Here is an 18,626-nt window from a genome sequence, read left to right as displayed (position 1 = left end):
GCAAGTTTGATAGCAAGATTTAATACCATCAAAGTGATACAATGTGGACCATTACATGCAGAGGAAAATTTAACTCCAGCTTATCAGCCATAAATTTGATATTTCTCCTGTTGAGAAACTGATCACCCGTCATGCAATTCATCGTTCATACCAAACAGTTTAAGGAAAGTAATGTCAAAGTATCTCTCGACACAAAGAAGGGCTGAAGTACAGACAATGAAGACATCCAAGTTACAATAGAATTTCTTAATTTCTGTATGGAATGTTTAGAAGTACTACATGACTACACTTTAGCCACAATGTAGTGTAACAACTAGATACCTGGCAAAACTCTACAGAGGATCACATTAACACAGCCATGAAATGGAATAAAACTTAATTAAATTTGAAGTTTTGCAATGAAAACATTCAGAGAAGCTGGACATGGCAAATATAGCCATACATAACCATTAATGGTGTCCTGGCCATTGCTTTGTTAGGTGACCTAAATCTGACCCACAAAATATAACCCTGCCTGAATGTTTCTCTCAGCGCATCACAACACCTTCCTGATTGCAGCCTCAGCACTGCATATCTTGGTCCAGGTCCCTAGGCCAATTGGCTCCACACAATGCGGCCGTCCTCCCCGAGCCGCACGACTCCACCCGCCACGAGCTCTAAAGCAGCAGGGAAGGTCCGGTGTTCCGCCTCTCGGATGCGCTCCGATAGGCTCTCCTCTGTGTCATTCACGAGGACAGGAACAGCCTCCTGTGCTATGATGGCTCCAGCATCCACTTCCTCCTATTGTTTCAGAATGCATACAAAGAATAATATAAGAAAAGTAATAAGGCTCAGTCCAGGGTTCCTGACAAGAGTTCAGTAGATCCAGATGTGTAATAATATTTACTTGGGTGTTCTACAGCAAAAATGCTTGGCAAAAAAGGAGCCCAAGGTACAAAGAGAAACACCCTGGAGTTGTGGATTACACAAACAACCATTTGCATCAAAACCACAAGTTTACCCCAAAATCTGCGAGCCAAGCACTGAAGTCTATCAGCCACAAAGGTCAAAGTTCTTGGACTAAATACAGCTAAAACATAAAGCCATTCTAGAGAAGGTACATTTGTTTGTTAAATACTTTTGTGAAAGATGATGGACTGCACCTTCACAGCTGCCTCAGAAAAGTCTACTTACAACCACGAAGTGCACAGTACATCCGGTGAGGCGAACCCCGGCGAGCAGGGCCTGTTTCTGTGCGTTCACACCTTTGAAGGAGGGCAGTAGTGAAGGGTGGATGTTCAGAAGCTTTCCTGTTTTATAGAAAAACAATCCCATGACAATGATGTCACTGGTAATCTGGTGTAATTAATAGAGGTGGACTCTGTAACCAGAGGCCACATTTAGGTATACCTACTCTCTAGTTGTACCTAAATAGCCTGTCAAGCATTTTACAGTCAACTGTAAGTGGCTATTCACACATCTGTGGCATGACTGTTGTACTCTGCACAGAAGGCAGCTCACTACTGTATTATTAGACAAAGTTCTGTCCATGGATATTACCCTTTCCTGAATGTAATTGTTTTCTGTTAGCTAGATGGGCAGTGGTAGCTCAGTGGTTAAGGTATTCGACTTGGGCCCCTGAGCAAGACCCTTAACCCTCAAAAAGAATCAGCTAAATGCTGTAAATCTAAAATTTAATGTAACTGTAATGACAGCATGTCAATGCTTATGCAAGCTTTTAACTATACCTAACCTGAACCTGAGCAGGCCCTTTATTAGGCATGTGCCTTTTCTTATGAATACTGCTAACGGGATGCTCTAAAGATAGCAGTGGAAGTGGGTAGGCTTATCCCTAAGGGTTGAGCAAGACAGACACACACACACGTTCAAAATAATAGCAGTCCAACATCACTAACGAGATCATTCACTGTTTTTGGTAGAAATTATATTTCTACATGGGCAAAAAAACAACAAAACAAAAAATATTACTAGTAGGTGTAGTAGAGTAATAAAAAACCAAACAGATCCAAGTCATGACATGTATGCTGCTGATTCTGTGTCATTGAATTATTAACTCAAAGGGATATGTTCAAAATAAGATCAGTGTGAAGTTCATTTAGTGAGGTCATTCATTCTATGAATAATAAGGGCTACTGTTTGACACCTGTTTTAAGGATGAAAGCAGCAGATGTTGTGCATACTGGTTATAGTGCATTTCTCTAAAAAAATAAAATAAAATAAATGAAAAAATTCAGTAAAATGGGTCATTCCAGACATTGTTCAGAACAGCAGAGTACTTTGATTAAGAAGTTGAGTGGGGAGGGGAAACACAAAGAAGTATAGAACATGATATTCCCTTTTCTTCACTTTCTGTAAACTAATACATTTGCTGAATTTTAATTCATGCTTTAATTTGGAATAGAACGTGGTGTTCCAATGCATTTGTGTGTATGAAAATAAAAGCTATTATATACATTTTGGGCTTTACTTTTTTAAAAAACACACCACTATTATTTTGAACACAACTGTATGTAAATGTTTACGTGTCCTGTTGTCAGAACATGTTATTCCTGAAAGGGCCATTGGAAACATGGTACAAATTACTAATGACAAACCAATTCTCAAACCACCAAGAATGTGTGGATTTTGATTCGACTAAAGGATAACTACCTTTTTTCTTTTTTTTTTTGCACATCCACAAAGTAGGTGTTATAATCACAAATACATACTTTATACTAATTTTAAAATGGCTTCTTATCTTGCACTTGTATACAAGCTATTCTGGCTCCATACCGTTCCATTTTCTGACGAAGTGTCCAGTTAGGATCCTCATAAAGCCAGCAAGACAAACCACCTCCACTCCAAACTCCTCTAGAACGCGGTCTATAGTGCCATCAAATTCAGCACGACTTCCGTAGAGCTTATGGTCCACAACCTAAGAGGTTTATGTGAGCACAGACACATTCGCATGATGTATTGCAATCTATAGTGGTTTCTGAACAACAGAAACTATTTAGCAGACAGGGTACAGTTAATATACATTCACTCTGTCCTTAATTAGAGCTAACTATTCCCAAAGTCTGTGACTAACCAATAGGCTGGCATTGAAACTGCCTAGAGTACCGAGAGACAAGTACCCTTGTCTGAATGCCTGCCATGGACGCCTTCTTCAGGCCCAGCACCCCTGGCCGATTGGAGATGACCACCACGATCTCAGCAGAGCTGGACGGCTTCTTGGTCTGCTCCATCAGGGCCTGAAGGTTGGTGCCTATTATAACCACACACACACACACACACACACACACACACACACACAATAATACTGGAGCAATGTTGAGCTGGTAGAACAAAGTTCTGGCAAGATGAAGGTCATTGGTTTGACTCCCAGGGAGCCCATAAACTATCACACTGACATATATATGTAAAATTGCTCTAGATAAGAGCGTCTGCCAAATTATGTACATGGTTACATATGAATTTGGCTTTACTCCTTTCTTAGAGACAATATGACTGTAGACTTCAGTTATATATGCACTACTCATATGTGTGGGATCTGTGCAATAACTGCATAATTGACACCCACCAGTCCCAGAGATGAGCACAGCCACTCTGGTCCTCTTGTGGGAACTGGGATCAGCATGCGAAGCTCCGTTCAGCAACTCGCTGGTGTCGGGACAAAGGTTGGGGCCTGCCCTCAAACTACGCGCCAGGTTTCTGATTACCACATCCTCCGCACCTATTTATGCATAATCAATAAAGTAATGACTATTATGGCATAAATCAATGATTACTAGACCATAAGAATTCTCTAGAAGTTCTGTAAAAGCAACAATAAAGAGCTGTTTTGATATGTACACCAATTAAAGATGTCCTATTAAGGTACTTCTTTCAGTCTTAATTTCACACTATTCATACAGTGGTTGAGCATTTGCCTCCATTTCTAACTTATCCGGGAATGGGTTCCCAAAAATACCATAAAACAAAAGATCAACTTTGAATGCTAGAGCGAGCATTACACTGAAGACACCAATATTTTCCTCTAATTTGGGGGAAACAGGGCCCAGAACCTAAAATACTTCTGCATCTTAATGTCAGTAAGTTGTGTTCTGCTCATTGTGGAAGCAGTGTGCTCCTGGCAAGCTCACCAGGCTGCTTTTGGGCAAGTGAGCCCACAGTCCATGCCTCCTCCTGGGCCTGCACCTGCCTGAGGACCATGGACGCATCTCGTGAACCCACCACCAGCACTGCCCCCAGGCCACAGTTGAACGTATGGGCCATCTCGTCCTCAGAGAGGGATCCCTCCTTCTGGAGCCAGGTGAAGACCGGCGGGATCCGCCAACGCATGGCATCTGTGAAAATAAGCGTTACTAAGACCGGCCTCAATAGGTGATGGTGACCACAATGCTTACATTTACAGCTTTTGAGTGCCAACATGTGGCGTCAAGGCCGGGGATCTCAGAAATGGTACTCCAGAGCCCTAGTCAAAGAATACCACTGTGTTTTTAAAGCTCTACTGCAGTTCTTATAATAAGGTAAATGATCAATCACAGCTACTCTACTACAAGAGATGCAGTAGGGAACTAAGAAATAAAAAAAAACTTAAGGCAAATACATGTTGCATATGCTTTTAAAACAAGACACAAAAAGTCACGTCCCTGAATCGTACTTCTTTTGACTTACCCATGTCTACAGCCAGTTCCTTGGGAAGGACTCGAGGAATGTTCTCCAAGAGACCGCCCCCTGTGATGTGGGCATAGGCTTTCACTGCACCACTGCGCAAGATTGGCTGTAGAAGGCGGCTGTAGATTTTTGTGGGCGTGAGCAGCACTTCACCTGCAAATGCAAACATGATTGAGGAGCAAAGCTCAAATCTTCTTGAATCTTTGTGTCCTAAAACCCAGTTAGACATATTTGAAAATAGAGATATTTTAAATATTTAAAGCATAAGCTAGCCTCCTTTATGAGCTGAGCATCAGAAGGTGTAAATACATTTTATTGTAAATGTTGAGCTGAGAATTTCACTGGCATAATAGACATACAGCATAGACACTTAAATGCTGTCCCGAAAAGAAAAGTCAGACCACCTCTTCCCAAAAACACTGACCCACAGTCTGGCCAGGGCGTCCAAAGGGAGCCGGTGAGCTATACTGGAGGCTAGCTCGCTCCAGGACCTTGCGCACGAGGCTGAAGCCATTGCTGTGCACCCCTGAGGAGGCCACGCCAATCAGCACGTCTCCCTGCTGGATGTCATCGAGCCTGGGCAGAAGGGAGACGCGCTCCACGGCCCCGACGCAGAACCCGGCCAGGTCATACTCTCCAAGGTCATACACGCCTGGCATCTCCGCAGTCTCGCCACCTGAACACGTGCAAAAAATTAAAAACATTTCTGCCAATTTTCTCTCACTCACCCAAATACCCCACTCCCCTGGGGTAATCAATGCACAACGGTGACGCTCACCCAATAAAGCACATCCAGCCATCTGACATGACTCCGCAATCCCGCCAATCACTGATGAGGCCACACCCACATCCAGATGCCCACAGGAGAAGTAGTCTAAGAAGAAGAGAGGCTCCGCCCCCTGGGCCAGAACATCATTGACGCACATGGCCACCAGATCCTGGCCCAGTGTGTTGTGGATGTTGCATGCTTGTGCAATCTAGATGCATGCAGAGATAAATACATGGGCCACTAAAGCAACACTCCAATAAAAAGCTGGGCAATATGTTCTCAAAAAAATGTAAGATCATATTTTTTTTGCATATTGTGAATACTGTTTTACTACCAAAATGCTGACCATCTGCATGGCAGAAAATTAGCCCTAGCGCCAATATTATATTTTGTTTATGTATTTAAAAAAAAAAAAAAACCTTCACCAATTGTTAAGACTTTTCCCCCTGTTCCTTCATAGTTTATTTTTGGATAAATTAAATCATACACCATTGTACCCATAGTAGTATTTTCTTGTCCATTAACGTCAGAAAGACATATACTGATACATATGTTACATTGTGAAAATAAATCGTAGCCATAATCAGACAACTATGTAAAATGAAAGAATTGTGGCTAAATAGGAATGTCAGTACCTTGAGTTTGGTGCCAACTCCATCAGTTCCAGCTACAAGAATGGGGTCAATGAACCCAGCAGCCTTCAGGTCAAAGAGCCCAGCAAATCCTCCGAGCTCGGCATTGCAGCCTGAGGGAGACGATGTGCACAGGAACAAATGTATTAAATGGATGTCAACTGGAACGAAGACTGAACAAGATCGCTCCAGTGTGATAAGGGATGTCACCCAATATGACAATAAAATCAGGAGGGTATGTTCTGGTTGCCATGCCAGGTACCCGTCTCTTTTGTCTGGTGGTTGGAGCACGTTTGCCACCTGAAACACCTAGCTATGAAACAGGGTATTGCTGCTGCCATCTCTACAAATGGTTTTAGGAGAAGCATGTTCCACTGAAGTCTACTCAAAGTCAAAGGAACCTCCCCTACTGTGGGGGTGTAAATCCCAATGTGGACCCTAGCTGGGGAGCCAGGATATAACCTTGGATTAGAAGGGGGTGTGTGATGGTAGCGATCCAGGCTCAAGGCTTGCTATGGTCAGTGTCTTCTGCTTTTACATCCTACCAAGGCACTTTGACAGAGTGTATTTAAATTTCATGCTTCAGTAACTTAAAAGTCCAATCTCCACCTAAAGTTCTCCAAAAGCCTTTCGAAATGCCCGCATTTGAAGTGAAACACTTATTCTGGCAAATACTGTGTACCTCAGTGTTAGAAATATTTAATCTCCAAAGAAGTTTCAGCCTGCAGACAGGCATTTCATTAATTACATATAGGAATAACATCTTAATTAATGAATGTTAAATGCTAATTACCTCACTGATTTAAGCCACACCCCATGCTTATTAGGGAGGAGTGGAGACAAGTACCTGAGCGAGAGGTGGATTTAGCCAGGGGTTTGATCATGTCCACCAACTTGTTGCCTGCTGCTATGTCCACTCCACTCTCCTTATAGGTCAGTCTTCTGTGAGATGGACAGAAGGGGACAAGGGGTCAACACAGCCTTTTGATGACAATGATGAGCCAAACTGGAGTTTTCTTTTTCAGCTAAAGGGAATTTTGGGACTATGATTGAATCCATTATGATATGCTCTTGTGAACTGACAGACACGGGTAACAAGCAGAAATTTATAGAAGAGGGTGGATGAGTATTTATTCCAAAAAAAAAAAAAAAAAAGTAAAAAAAGAAATGAGAATCTTTATGCACAAGCCCAAAATACATAGTAATACAATGCTCTCTCTATATATATATATATATATATATATATATATATATATATATATATATATATATATATATATATATATATATATATATATATATATATATATATTAGTCTACATCATCAGTTCTGATTTCATTACTAAATTGAATCATTTCTAAGTAGTTCCACATTAAGCATGCATTTATTTTAACCACTTTCTATACAAGATGCACTTAAGAAAGTAGTATATAGGTCATTTACATGTTTTCAATTGGAATATCAGCGTTAGACTGTACTGCACTTATTTGCATATATAATTTGTTAGACAACCTCTATACTGTTCATTTCTTCTCAGGTTGACCACTGTTGACCTGCTATAATGTAGATGGTAGATCATTCTCAATTCAGATACAGTTGTGTTTGTGACTGTTTACACGTCATTATTGCTTGGTTGAAAACCATCTGGCCAAAAGCAGTCAGCAATCCCCAACAATCCCCAGCCAAAAGCAATTCTGTGGACAGAAACTTGCTACTGATGAAGAAACAGCTAGGGTATACATGGCCAACAATTATATGGACTTCAGCTATAAGCTGAAATATTGTTTCTGCTAAACTGGTGTTTCTAATCAATATCCAATTGTACTTGTGCATGGTTGCAACCACCTAAACCACTAAAGAGAAGAGCTTTTGCCATGCCTTTCATTTTGAAAGGATCGGTGATTCCGCTAATACATCAGTGTTATTACCCAAGCCCAACCGGTCACTGAAAACTCCTATTTTGTCGTGAACACAGGCATGACGCTAAATAAATCATCAGCTCCTCACACACACCTGCCGCGGCTGAGGTAAGCAATGGCGCGGTGGCCAATATCGCGGCGGTATACAGCATTCGGGAAGCCCACTGCAGCCACGCCCTGATTGGCGCTCTGCAAGGAGCTCTCTAAAGTGGGCCTGACTGCTGTGACTGCCAGGACACGCCCACCACTGGTCACAATTCTGCCCCCTTCTTTTAAGGCAGTTCCAGCATGGAATACCTGAAGACCCATCTCTGTAACCCGAGAGAGACCTGCAGAAACACAAAAGCTGTCAAGAACTTTCCATTTTATATCTGTATCATTTGAAACTTCTATATACCAATTTACCAATAACAATGCTGACAAAACTGTGTGATCACTGAGAAAATGACCATTTCTTAAAGAATCCATAAATTACTTACTTTAAAAACACTCTGGCTGAAATGTCTTTACCACCTGTTAGCAATCTCGATGACTAGACAGTAACTAAAAATTTCAGCATGGTCCAGTTATATTAAGCAATCAGGAAGCTTCTTTATAGGGAGGTGGGTCTTGTGAGCCTGGAAATTACCTTGTTTTGTTTCTATATAGAGTGGTTTATGCGTCAAGCATGCATATCTGGAGGGGTGTGCGACTGCAGAATACTTTGGATGCAGGGCCCTGAGATCGAAGGCAAGGGTGCACTCCTTTGATGTTGAAGTCTGGCCGAAAGTTTAAAATTGACTGCAGCAGCTTTACATCATTTAAATGACTCCTGGCAGTTGCATGCTTAGAGCAGTTCACCTGTGATCTCAACACCCTTCTGGTAGGCCCCAGGGTACCCGTCGCTGGCCATGACCACAGTTACCGCAGCACTATCCTCCAGCCAGATGGGGGCGCTGGAAGCCAGCTTAGCCTGCAGAGTGTTCTTCAGCACCTCGTACAGATCACTCTTCAGCAGGGGCAGCAGTACCTGAGAGCACGATGCTAAATGAGCACCAACACAAGAACAACTCACAAAAGACCAACAGACCATCCTACCATATGATGGCGCATAAATGCACCGCCTTAGTCCATGTGACAATGCATTTTAAATTTCAGCCCCCCCAAACACACACGTTCAGACACACTGCTGACAGATGTTTTCCATCAGATTCTGTAACTACACTGATTAAATCAAAACACTCACATAATCAAAAAAAAAAATTAAAAAAAAATTACATTTAGTCCAAATAATGTAAACCAAACTTTGACCACATTATTAAAATGTTGGCAAACTAAAATATCACATTACAATATCACAAGACACATGTCAAGCGTACTACCATAAGTATCAGCAAAAATCCCAGTCAAAAAATGGCTTTTTGTACCAAAATATGAATTTGGGGGGGGAAGCGGTTTTTTTTTTTCCTGGAAAGAATCTGAGATAAAATCAGTTAAACCATAAATAACTGAAGATAGTCACTGAATTGCATGATGAAACACGATGTCCTACACACGTACCTGACACTCGGGGTCGCCAAAACGACAGTTGAACTCCAGCACCTTTGGCCCCTGCTTAGTCAACATCAGGCCCGCATAAAGCACACCTAGGGATTAAGGGTTCAATGGTCACTGCTGTTTAAACATGTTTTTGTTATAATTCTGCATTTTTTTCTTGTCACACACAAGAAGTGTTTGGGGGTGGGGGATTGAGTAGTAATTAAACAAAAAGTATGGGTAAAGTAATGACAAGGTAATTGCAAAATTTTAATTTAGCAATTAAAAACTTGAAAGGGTACACACACACACACACACACATTTTGGATCACATACCCACATATGGTATGCCTTCTTCTCTCATGCCATCTACAGTCTTCTGCAGAACAGCGTTTTTGATCTGTTGAAGCATCTCCTCTGACACCTGTGTATGCGCACACACCCCCACCCACCCACCCAAGAAGGTAGGTCAATACAACTCGGTATGTTTCATTCCAATGTATAATCTTCACATTTTGCTGAACCTTTCTAGTTAAAAAAGTATGAGACTTTATAAAATGCTCCCCGGCACACCCAGCAGACCACTGATGTGTCCAGTGAGCGGCACATCAAAGGTTATCTGAATTGAAAAGCACCACGTATATGAACATAAAAGCATTAAGGCCTCCGTATACCTGTGGGGTAGGGCAGTAGGCCCCCATTCCCCCTGTATTCGGACCCTGGTCTCCATCCAGGAGCCTCTTATGGTCCTGGACTGGGGGCATAGCTGCCACCGTGGACCCATCGCTGAAGCACAAACACTAACAGAATTACAAAAGGTGTTAACAGCATGTGTAGGCCCAATTAATATGTGCACATCTGAAATGACACTCACAGAGACTTCCTCTCCGTCAAGCAGCTCTTCAACCACCACGGTATCGCCCGCGGAACCAAATGTCTTATCCTGCAATATCACGGTATAAGAAGTACAACAGTGTTAAATGTCAGCAGACAACAACTTGAGTCTGTAGACCTTTGACTAAGCCTGCACAATTTACTGTTTGCCATGCATCACTGCAATACTGGTCTTTGCAGTAGCGATCTTCCAAAAGGCCGCAAAGTAAATCCTCAATAAATCACAATGTGAACCATCACAGACCTGATGGGTTTTCTGTTTTGTGCTTTAACAAGGTGCTCAAATGATGAAGAAATCATGCAGAAATAAATAATAAAGGCCAATCTTATGCATGAAATTGAACATTATGTGTGTGTGTGTGTATATATATATATATATATCAATAAATAAATAAATAAATCAATAATGCAGACCAATCCCATGCATGCGTTTTAATATACATAAATAGAGATAAAAATCAGAGAAACCAAAAGCTGTAGCAATATATGACATATTGTCCATATCATGTAGCATTCATCTTCATGAATGCACCCAGCAAGAACAATCCCACTGAACGCTTCCAGCATGGAACCTTTAAGGACTAATGTTAATCCTAGGGCGAGATCAGTTAGGCAACAATAGCACAAAAACAAAGAAACAAAAACAAAAACCCACAGTGGAGAAAGAACAGCGCTCACTGACCTTCATGATGTCCAGCACTGCCTGGCAGGCCTCATCCTTATCTGCTGCCACTATGACGCCTTTCCCTGCAGCCAGACCATTGGCTTTCACCACCAAGGCTGGGAAAACTGCCCTGCACCAGAGGGTTATGCATGCTGTTACATTAGTGCACATTCAGCAGGGTCGCTACAATTTTTTTTGTTTGTTAATTTTAAATCTTTACAAACTCCTGTTTCAGAGTGTTTCAGCAAATTCTCACGTAGTTGCTGACCTATAACTAGAATACAGTGTTATTAAGAAGAATTAACAAATCTGCAAATGTGGAACCTTGACAAACATTAGCTACCTGGAAGATGGTGGGCATCAGCTTTGCTAACTGGACTTACGAATAGCGAAGACCGCATAGAGGTCACCATAGCCTCATGCAGGTGCCACCAACCTCAGATGCCCCGCACCCACAGCACCACTCAACCCACACCTCACCTCACACTGACCACTCACACCCCACTGCAAAACCCACACATCCACCACTCACCCCACATCAAGCCCCCACCAGTCACCCCACACCCCTAGGGCCCACATCAAACCTCCACCCCTCACCCCACACCTCTAGGGCCCACATCAAACCCCCACCCCTCACCCCACACACCACACCCTTGAATGTAGTTGCAGGCCTCATCTGGATCGGTGAAGGAGCTCCAGCGTGCTGTTGGAATGCCATGACGATCCATGAAGCTCTTAGAGAAGCTTTTGCTGGCCTCCAGCTGGGCAGCCTTGGCCGATGGCCCAAAGCAAGCCACACCCGCCGCAGTGAGGTCATCCACCATGCCTGTAATAGGAAGGCTGTTATTCAGAGCACTCATTCCCTTGCGATGTGGCTTCAGGGTGAAAAAGCTTCTCAAACGATGTGATGGCAAGCAAGCATAGTACGGTCATGCTACATAAAGTGCTCACAGCCTCAGTGTACAAGTTTTTTTTCTTACCTGTTGCTAACGGGACCTCAGGGCCAACCACCACCAGGCCCACGTTATGGTCTTTGCAGTACTGTGCCAGGATGGCATGATTACTTACACTCACAGCTGAAATATCAGGAAAACCAGAGCAAGAAACCAACATACAGGAAAATTAGATGTTAATGCAATGGCTATCAACAGAACTCAAGTTACTGGATTAGCTAAAATACATCAGTGACTGGCTGAACGGCAACTACCTTCGAGCACGGGAGATGAAATGGTTCTTAAAGTCCACTGTTATACTAACACAGCTCATAGAAAAGTTTAGCAATTATCTGAGGAGCCTGGGACTAAATCAGAGAAACTAAATCAGAGAAACTAAATCTGAGACTCATCTGAGGATGAGTGTGTGCACTGGGAAGTGTTTAGTAATGTCCACACACACACTCACCAGAGTTGGAGATCTTCCCACAGTTGGCTGTGCCAGCGTTGCCAGGAGCCACTAGGACTTGCTGGATGTGAGGCGACTGAGCCAGCTTCCATGCCAGAGCATGCTCCCGACCACCACTTCCAACGATGAGCACACGCTCCGCCATGGCAACCGGACTGTAAAGAACAGTTCAGCCAATCAAAGTCCAGATTCCCTGCCAAAGAACGTTAGTCATTTAAATAAATAAATACATACATACATACATACATACAAACAATTGTGCTGAGTCAGGTGTTGCAATGCATCTCAACTTTAGTGTCTGTGATAAGGTCACAATATGGAAATGAGATCTTTAACCAGTGTCAAATTGTTTGCCACATGAACAAATCGACCAGTCCTGATGAACGTTGACAACCATTTCATGTGACCCTATCTTGAAAGATGTCACATGGAAATGCAAAGTATTCAACAATACGCTGCCATATACAACCATTATATAATATATAATTTAGTCGGAGTAAATGTCTTAAGTCTTCATTAGGTTGGAAAAACGTTTACCATCAGATCAGTATTTTTTTAAATTGCTCTTCTGAACATGGCACAAACTGCAATCCACAGTCACAAACTGACAACACTATGTAACAAGATTATGTAGAGCAAACATTTTTATGGGGCATGCTTAAGTAGGAACTATAATTACTTGTAAAATCTGACCTATGGAACATCTCCATGATGTCAAAACTCACATTCTATTGGAAAGAGAAAACCAATGACCTTTCAAGCTGCTAATAGGCCCTAAATCCACAAACACAAATGTCAAAGCAAAAAAGACTAATACATAAACACCTTATTAAACCATGAACCACCGGTAGCCTAAAAAGAGTAATCTTACAGGAACCATATCAACATACTATTTAGGCAGGGATGTACAATTTACAGGACTATGTATAGCCAAGTATTGTCAAGTACTTAATGCAGTCACTGCGGTTTTACAGAACAAGTTGAAGTATTTTGAACATGATCCATGAATATAATCCAGTCGCCATGCTGTCCACTTTAAGTGTTAAGATTACCCATCACTAATAGAAGCGGTTTTTAACGAACGCCTTCATTTGACCCGACACACAAACCCACTGATACAATTCTGAAAGGTTGTGAAATCGTACAAAGAACAGCGTTTATCTGGTCACCTGAAGATGAAGATACAAGGAGGCTATGAATTAAAAATGTTACATGATATGGGCACGTTGTTCCCAGTTTATAGAATTACTACAATTACTAACCTATAGGTTATATGTTTGATGCGAATAATTGCATATCCTGTGATTCCCGAGGCTGAAATTAAGAACATCTAGCTAACAAGGATTGTTAGTTAATTCCAGCTAGATAGTTCAGGAAGTCTCGCTTTTAGCTTTTAACTTTGCCACAGCTGAAGTGAATAAAGCGTTAAAAAAGAAAAGCGATCATAAGATCTAGCGGTTAACTGCCTATGTTAGTTAGCTTAGCTAGTTGGCTAGCCACTAAGTAAACTAGTTTCACAAAGTTCGTGAATGCGGGTTCATGTACACATTGAAAAACAAAACACGAAAGTATTACGATAACTTCAAAGAAGCAACAAGTCACTAGCTAGGTACTCCAAAAAAGTTGAACAGAGATTTAAATTTGTGACTCACCTTAATAAGCGAACATAAAGTACACTGGCGCGCCAACACTTGGGGAGTCGGAGTCAAGACTGCGAAGCTGCCATTTAATGCTGGAACAAGCGCGTTGTGTCAGACCTGTAGCCACATGGCATACGGACAATGCGAGTTCAAGCCGAGTGCTGATCAGAGATCTAGCAAACGTATACAACTTTGCATATTTCAATAAAAAGCGTAACCCCATTTAATTAAAAAAGTTATTCATGTGAATATCAATATTTGTCTCGTTTTGTATACATACATTTTCCCCTTCCGCGATGCATTTTTGTAATCATGGGTAGTGTAGTTCAGTATAAACTAATTTGGCACCATGCGAAGGTAAATGTAACTTTAAAAATGTAAGCCGTTTCATACGATATTCTAAGCAAAATATAAATAAATTCCGAGAAGCCCTAAAGTACCCACACTAGCGCTTTTGTTCGTTCATTCTGGCTTCGTCAGATCCCCGCCATTTGTGTGTTTCACACAAAGGTGAGGTAATAAGTCAGTGTATATGAAGCCAGCAAATCATTTAAGACAACTTGAACTTAACTTCGAACTGTAACTCAAAAATATTTGCAAAGAAAGTGGACTGCATTCCTATTTTAAAGTTATTTTATTTTTCTCGTTGAACTGATTTTCAAATGTACTTTAAGTTGCTGGTGCTTTTCAGTATGTATTTTAGCTCTGAACTAGAACTGACTGATCACAGTGTGAGAACTTGAATAACAACTGTTACACCAGTGTCATGTGTAAATTAGTCAAGCCAAGAACCAATGCACATGTTTTCAGTCACAATAACATCAATAAAACAATTTCACTTACATTAAATATATCTTTCTTAGAAATGTATAGGATGCAAACCCAAATGCAACTTACATCTGTATACTACTGTTGCTCACAAATGAAAAAAAAAAAAAAATTCCAGTCATGTTAAATTTGCAAGTTCTTTGTAGGACTCAAATTTGACCTAGCAAAGAGGGGATTCCAGTTCTGTAATATTTAAAAAATCCTGGCTAGGTCTTAAATTACAACACTGATGGAAACAGTGGCTGAGATCAATTCACTCCCACAAAGGTACACACGTCTTCCGATCACAGCATAGGCAATTCAGAGACACTGAGCAGTTCCTGGCCTACAGAAGAGTCTCTCAGGGCAAAAAGTGTGATTCCGGACCTATAAGCTGCAGGGACTGTTATGTGTGTCATCTTTGGATGGTCTTCATTACTGTTGCCCTCCTCATTCATCATCCGTCTAACTTGACCTAGAAGAAGGATTATGTCAATAGTCTCAGTAGGTGAACATTGTCATTTTAATATGCAGTAACTATACCAGAACTTTTGGAATTGTAGCAAAAGCTGTTATAGAAGTAAAACAGGCAATGCGATTGGGAGAAAAGGTATGCAGTGGACCTCTGGGGACAATAACACCAAACAATCTGCCCCTTGTCTAGGCCAGTTTGGATTTAAGGACCACCACTAGACCATTACTGGACAACCTGAGCATATGATCTAGGTTGTAAGCATAAGGCGGCTTAGCGAGATAAAAAGGTGAGAGAGATTCCAGAAAAAGTATGGTGCTTTTGCAGTACCTTCCACATCAAGAGTTTTCCAGCGGGGGTCAGCACACTGGTCTGAGATTAGGGAAATTGGAGAGTTTGGCTCAAATCTCTTTAAAACATCTTCACGTCGGATCAGCAGCACTGATTCACTGCACAGTCGCACATGTGCTTTCTCTTCGCTAACTATGGACACAAGTCACAGGACCACAAAATTGCTAAATCTATATCTAAAGAATACATTGGACTTACAAATATAATTTAGTCATGTGTTCAGCCAGAAACAAGAAAAGTGCCAGAAAATAATTATGTTTTTTTCAAGAAACATTTCCCAGCTATTCATATCACAGGCCATTAACGGCACTCCACATACCCACATCCAGGGGATTTGTCATGAACACAGTGTTGGGTCCCACCCCAAAGACCAGCTGGTGATGCCAGGCGTCAGGGATCTCTTCGCCCTCTGCCATTCCTCGCTGCATGTTCATGGTTGCCACAGGCACGGCCCCACACCAAATCCAATGTGCCAGCCAGGACACCAGTTTCACACGCCTGGGAGGGTAAAAACTAAAGAACCTGCCCAGCACTCGAGCCCCACTGGCTTGCTCTGCTCCATCAATCAGCTGATGGTGTGTGGCACCTGTAGGATGGGATGGACGTTTAAGGTTAACGGAGGTGAAGTTCTGGAGGGCAACACCACTGCAGAGCTCACGCTTGCACACCCAAATCAGATCACTCAATCTGGAATGCCTGAAATGTGTCAGGACTCTCAGAACACCAAGACATTTTTTTTTGCAATTTTCTGGTGCAACCTGCAACACTTCGTATCACAAAAGGCAATATTGTAAAAGCAAATTATAAATTGCTTTGATTTGCTGCACAGCATATTTCCATGCAGCGCAAGGTCATGTACCAGCTTCGCTGCGTGAGTGAAGGTAATCAGGCAGCGGGGAAGCATTCCTCCGCAGCCTCGTCCGAACACAGCGGTCAGCTGTCTCCGGCGCCACTGTGATCCCCAGGGCCTGGAGGACGTCCACCACAGCCGTTGCACCGCACGCAGAGACCCCGATCTGGAGAGTCTGCCTCTCCACAGCCTGCTGGACAGACCACAGCATGGCTGCGTGCACCTCTCCAGCTTCCTGCACTGCATCTGGCCCGCTGTTCGCAGCAGCTTCTCCGTCAGTACCAGGAGGATTCACCTCCATCTTAATACTGAATTGACCAGTGAAGATTATAGGCACCACTTGGATTCAAGGATCTTGTGATTTTACAGGAAAGATCAAAGGGCAGGGATTCAGTAAGTAAGGAAGAAATGAAAAAATATAAACAGAATATCAGTTTTTGTTGTTTATTTTGTTGGCAGTAGTTAAACAAGTGGCCAACAACCAAACCAATTTAGCAACCTGTTTAGATGGTCAGTCCTGGTGGACCAAACGTATGTGCTAAACATCAAAACGGCCAATTTTACTTCAAATATGCTAATATATAATCACTATATAATTACTTACATATAAATATAGATTGCTAACGTAGGTAGCTAAAGTGGCGGTTGCCGATGAGAGAATGCAGTTGTAGAACAGTAGAAAGGGAGAAAAGGGCCCGGATTGCATTCTGCACTGGTAACGATTTGCTCGTCTGCGAGAGAACATCAGAGCTTATTCTTTTATCATGCACTCCATGATTCTTGACACATTCGAGATATAATATCTATAGCATTAGCAACAGCTTTCGATAGGTGGCCGGATATGCAGTTTTACACATTAAAAAGCTAGTTAGTTAAACAGCTAGCTACCTAGTACACTTAAATTAAAGAAAGTACCAACCACTCCATTTTTACCGGGACACTGAGAACTTTCCGGCTACCGAAAAGGGCTGTCTATAAAACAGCATATTCCTTCTTCGCTCGGGTGCTGGATTTGTTTTGATTTCTGGTTTCTCTTGTGCAGAGCTGAACAGGCCCACAGTGCAGCACGCGCTGATATGTGCGAGGTCCTGTCCTTCAAATAGGTTTGCTCGAGCGTCAAGTAGACCACACGAGGGCAGCGTAACACAGTGTCATTTAGCACCAATCTTAATCTCCCTGCTCTGCTGTATAAAATGAGAAGACCAAAACACAAACCTCCACAAAGTAGTGTAAATAAAGGAGCGACATCTAAAGTGGGACTTTTTTTTTTTTGGCGGAAAGGGGACGAGGCTCATTTACGTTAGGTTTTCACACCTGTAGTGATGTAGTTTCCAGCAGCAAAAACTGTGGCAGTCTGTTTTTCTCCATAGGAGGCTTTCAGTGCTTTCTTGAATTACACTATCGGCACAGTGCATGTCCGAAGTTTTTTCAGAGCTATTTCTGATGATCCAGCCCAAGCAACGTGAGGGGCAAAGTGATGATTAACATTGCACATTGTTAACTATAGCGTTATACGGTGACAGCTTAATTTGGCTTGATATGCACTGGTGACAAGGGCTGTCACGACAATGGCTCAATTCACGCAAGTGTCAAATAGACCAATTGTAACAGAACATCAAGTGTAAAAGTATTGCAAGCTACCGCAGTAGGTGTGTATACTTTGCTCTTCATCATACAGTGCTGAAGATGTTCTTGATCCTTGTGAACAACCTCCCACACTTGACAGGTTATGGCGAAATATACAAAATGCCAATAATAATAATTTAAATGATACAGGAGGAACGTTGACGAATATAATAGAGTAAAAGTACATTTCTGACAGAGCTACACTTCCTCACACTGCACACAACTACGAGACATATTCGACCCCAGATTCCAAACACTTCACCTAGAATTTAAAACACTGGAAGATGATCACTTGCTGCAGATCTTACTCGGAGAGAGCAGAGAGTCTGCAACACTTGCTGCAAAATATGCACATGCTTGCTACAGACACAGGGATGAGACTTGTCATCAGTGATGAAGATGGTATTTTGCCCAAATTATTACTAC

The 18,626-nt window shown here is 42.1% G+C and overlaps 2 protein-coding genes across 7 annotated transcripts; both read right to left on the bottom strand.

The window, feature by feature from the left end:
* Position 1: 1 nt before the first annotated feature.
* On the bottom strand, positions 2–14,524 carry gart (phosphoribosylglycinamide formyltransferase). 2 transcript variants are annotated; one of them, XM_035534829.1, is made up of 23 exons: positions 14,375–14,524; positions 14,107–14,211; positions 12,455–12,647; positions 12,034–12,129; positions 11,705–11,879; positions 11,072–11,183; positions 10,370–10,438; positions 10,170–10,295; positions 9,832–9,919; positions 9,520–9,605; positions 8,821–8,989; positions 8,075–8,309; positions 6,908–7,002; positions 6,064–6,173; positions 5,438–5,636; positions 5,084–5,335; positions 4,660–4,812; positions 4,125–4,328; positions 3,563–3,715; positions 3,117–3,247; positions 2,773–2,914; positions 1,174–1,289; positions 2–780 (listed from the first exon to the last, which is right to left on the bottom strand). In XM_035534829.1, the coding sequence occupies exons 3-23, from the start codon at positions 12,597–12,599 to the stop codon at positions 589–591; spliced, it is 3,048 nt and encodes a 1,015-aa protein (XP_035390722.1). In that variant the 5' UTR covers positions 12,600–12,647; positions 14,107–14,211; positions 14,375–14,524; the 3' UTR covers positions 2–588. The 2 variants fall into 2 exon arrangements, with proteins under 2 accessions (XP_035390722.1, XP_035390723.1); XM_035534830.1 differs by lacking the exon at positions 14,375–14,524 and having other exon boundaries at positions 14,107–14,249.
* Positions 14,525–14,709: 185 nt separating this feature from the next.
* LOC113574563 lies at positions 14,710–17,665 on the bottom strand. 5 transcript variants are annotated; one of them, XM_027005562.2, is made up of 6 exons: positions 17,490–17,665; positions 17,179–17,305; positions 16,584–16,928; positions 16,044–16,310; positions 15,704–15,856; positions 14,710–15,376 (listed from the first exon to the last, which is right to left on the bottom strand). In XM_027005562.2, exons 3-6 carry the CDS (start codon positions 16,873–16,875, stop codon positions 15,207–15,209), a joined length of 882 nt encoding a protein of 293 aa, XP_026861363.2. In that variant the 5' UTR covers positions 16,876–16,928; positions 17,179–17,305; positions 17,490–17,665; the 3' UTR covers positions 14,710–15,206. The 5 variants fall into 5 exon arrangements, with proteins under 5 accessions (XP_026861363.2, XP_026861362.2, XP_026861364.2 ...); XM_027005561.2 differs by having other exon boundaries at positions 17,494–17,665; XM_027005563.2 differs by having other exon boundaries at positions 17,508–17,665.
* Between the last annotated feature and the right edge of the window lie 961 nt (positions 17,666–18,626).

The sequence above is a fragment of the Electrophorus electricus genome, chromosome 16 (assembly GCF_013358815.1).
Source record: "Electrophorus electricus isolate fEleEle1 chromosome 16, fEleEle1.pri, whole genome shotgun sequence".
Lineage (NCBI taxonomy): Eukaryota > Metazoa > Chordata > Actinopteri > Gymnotiformes > Gymnotidae > Electrophorus > Electrophorus electricus.
This window is presented reverse-complemented; position numbering and strand designations above follow the sequence as displayed.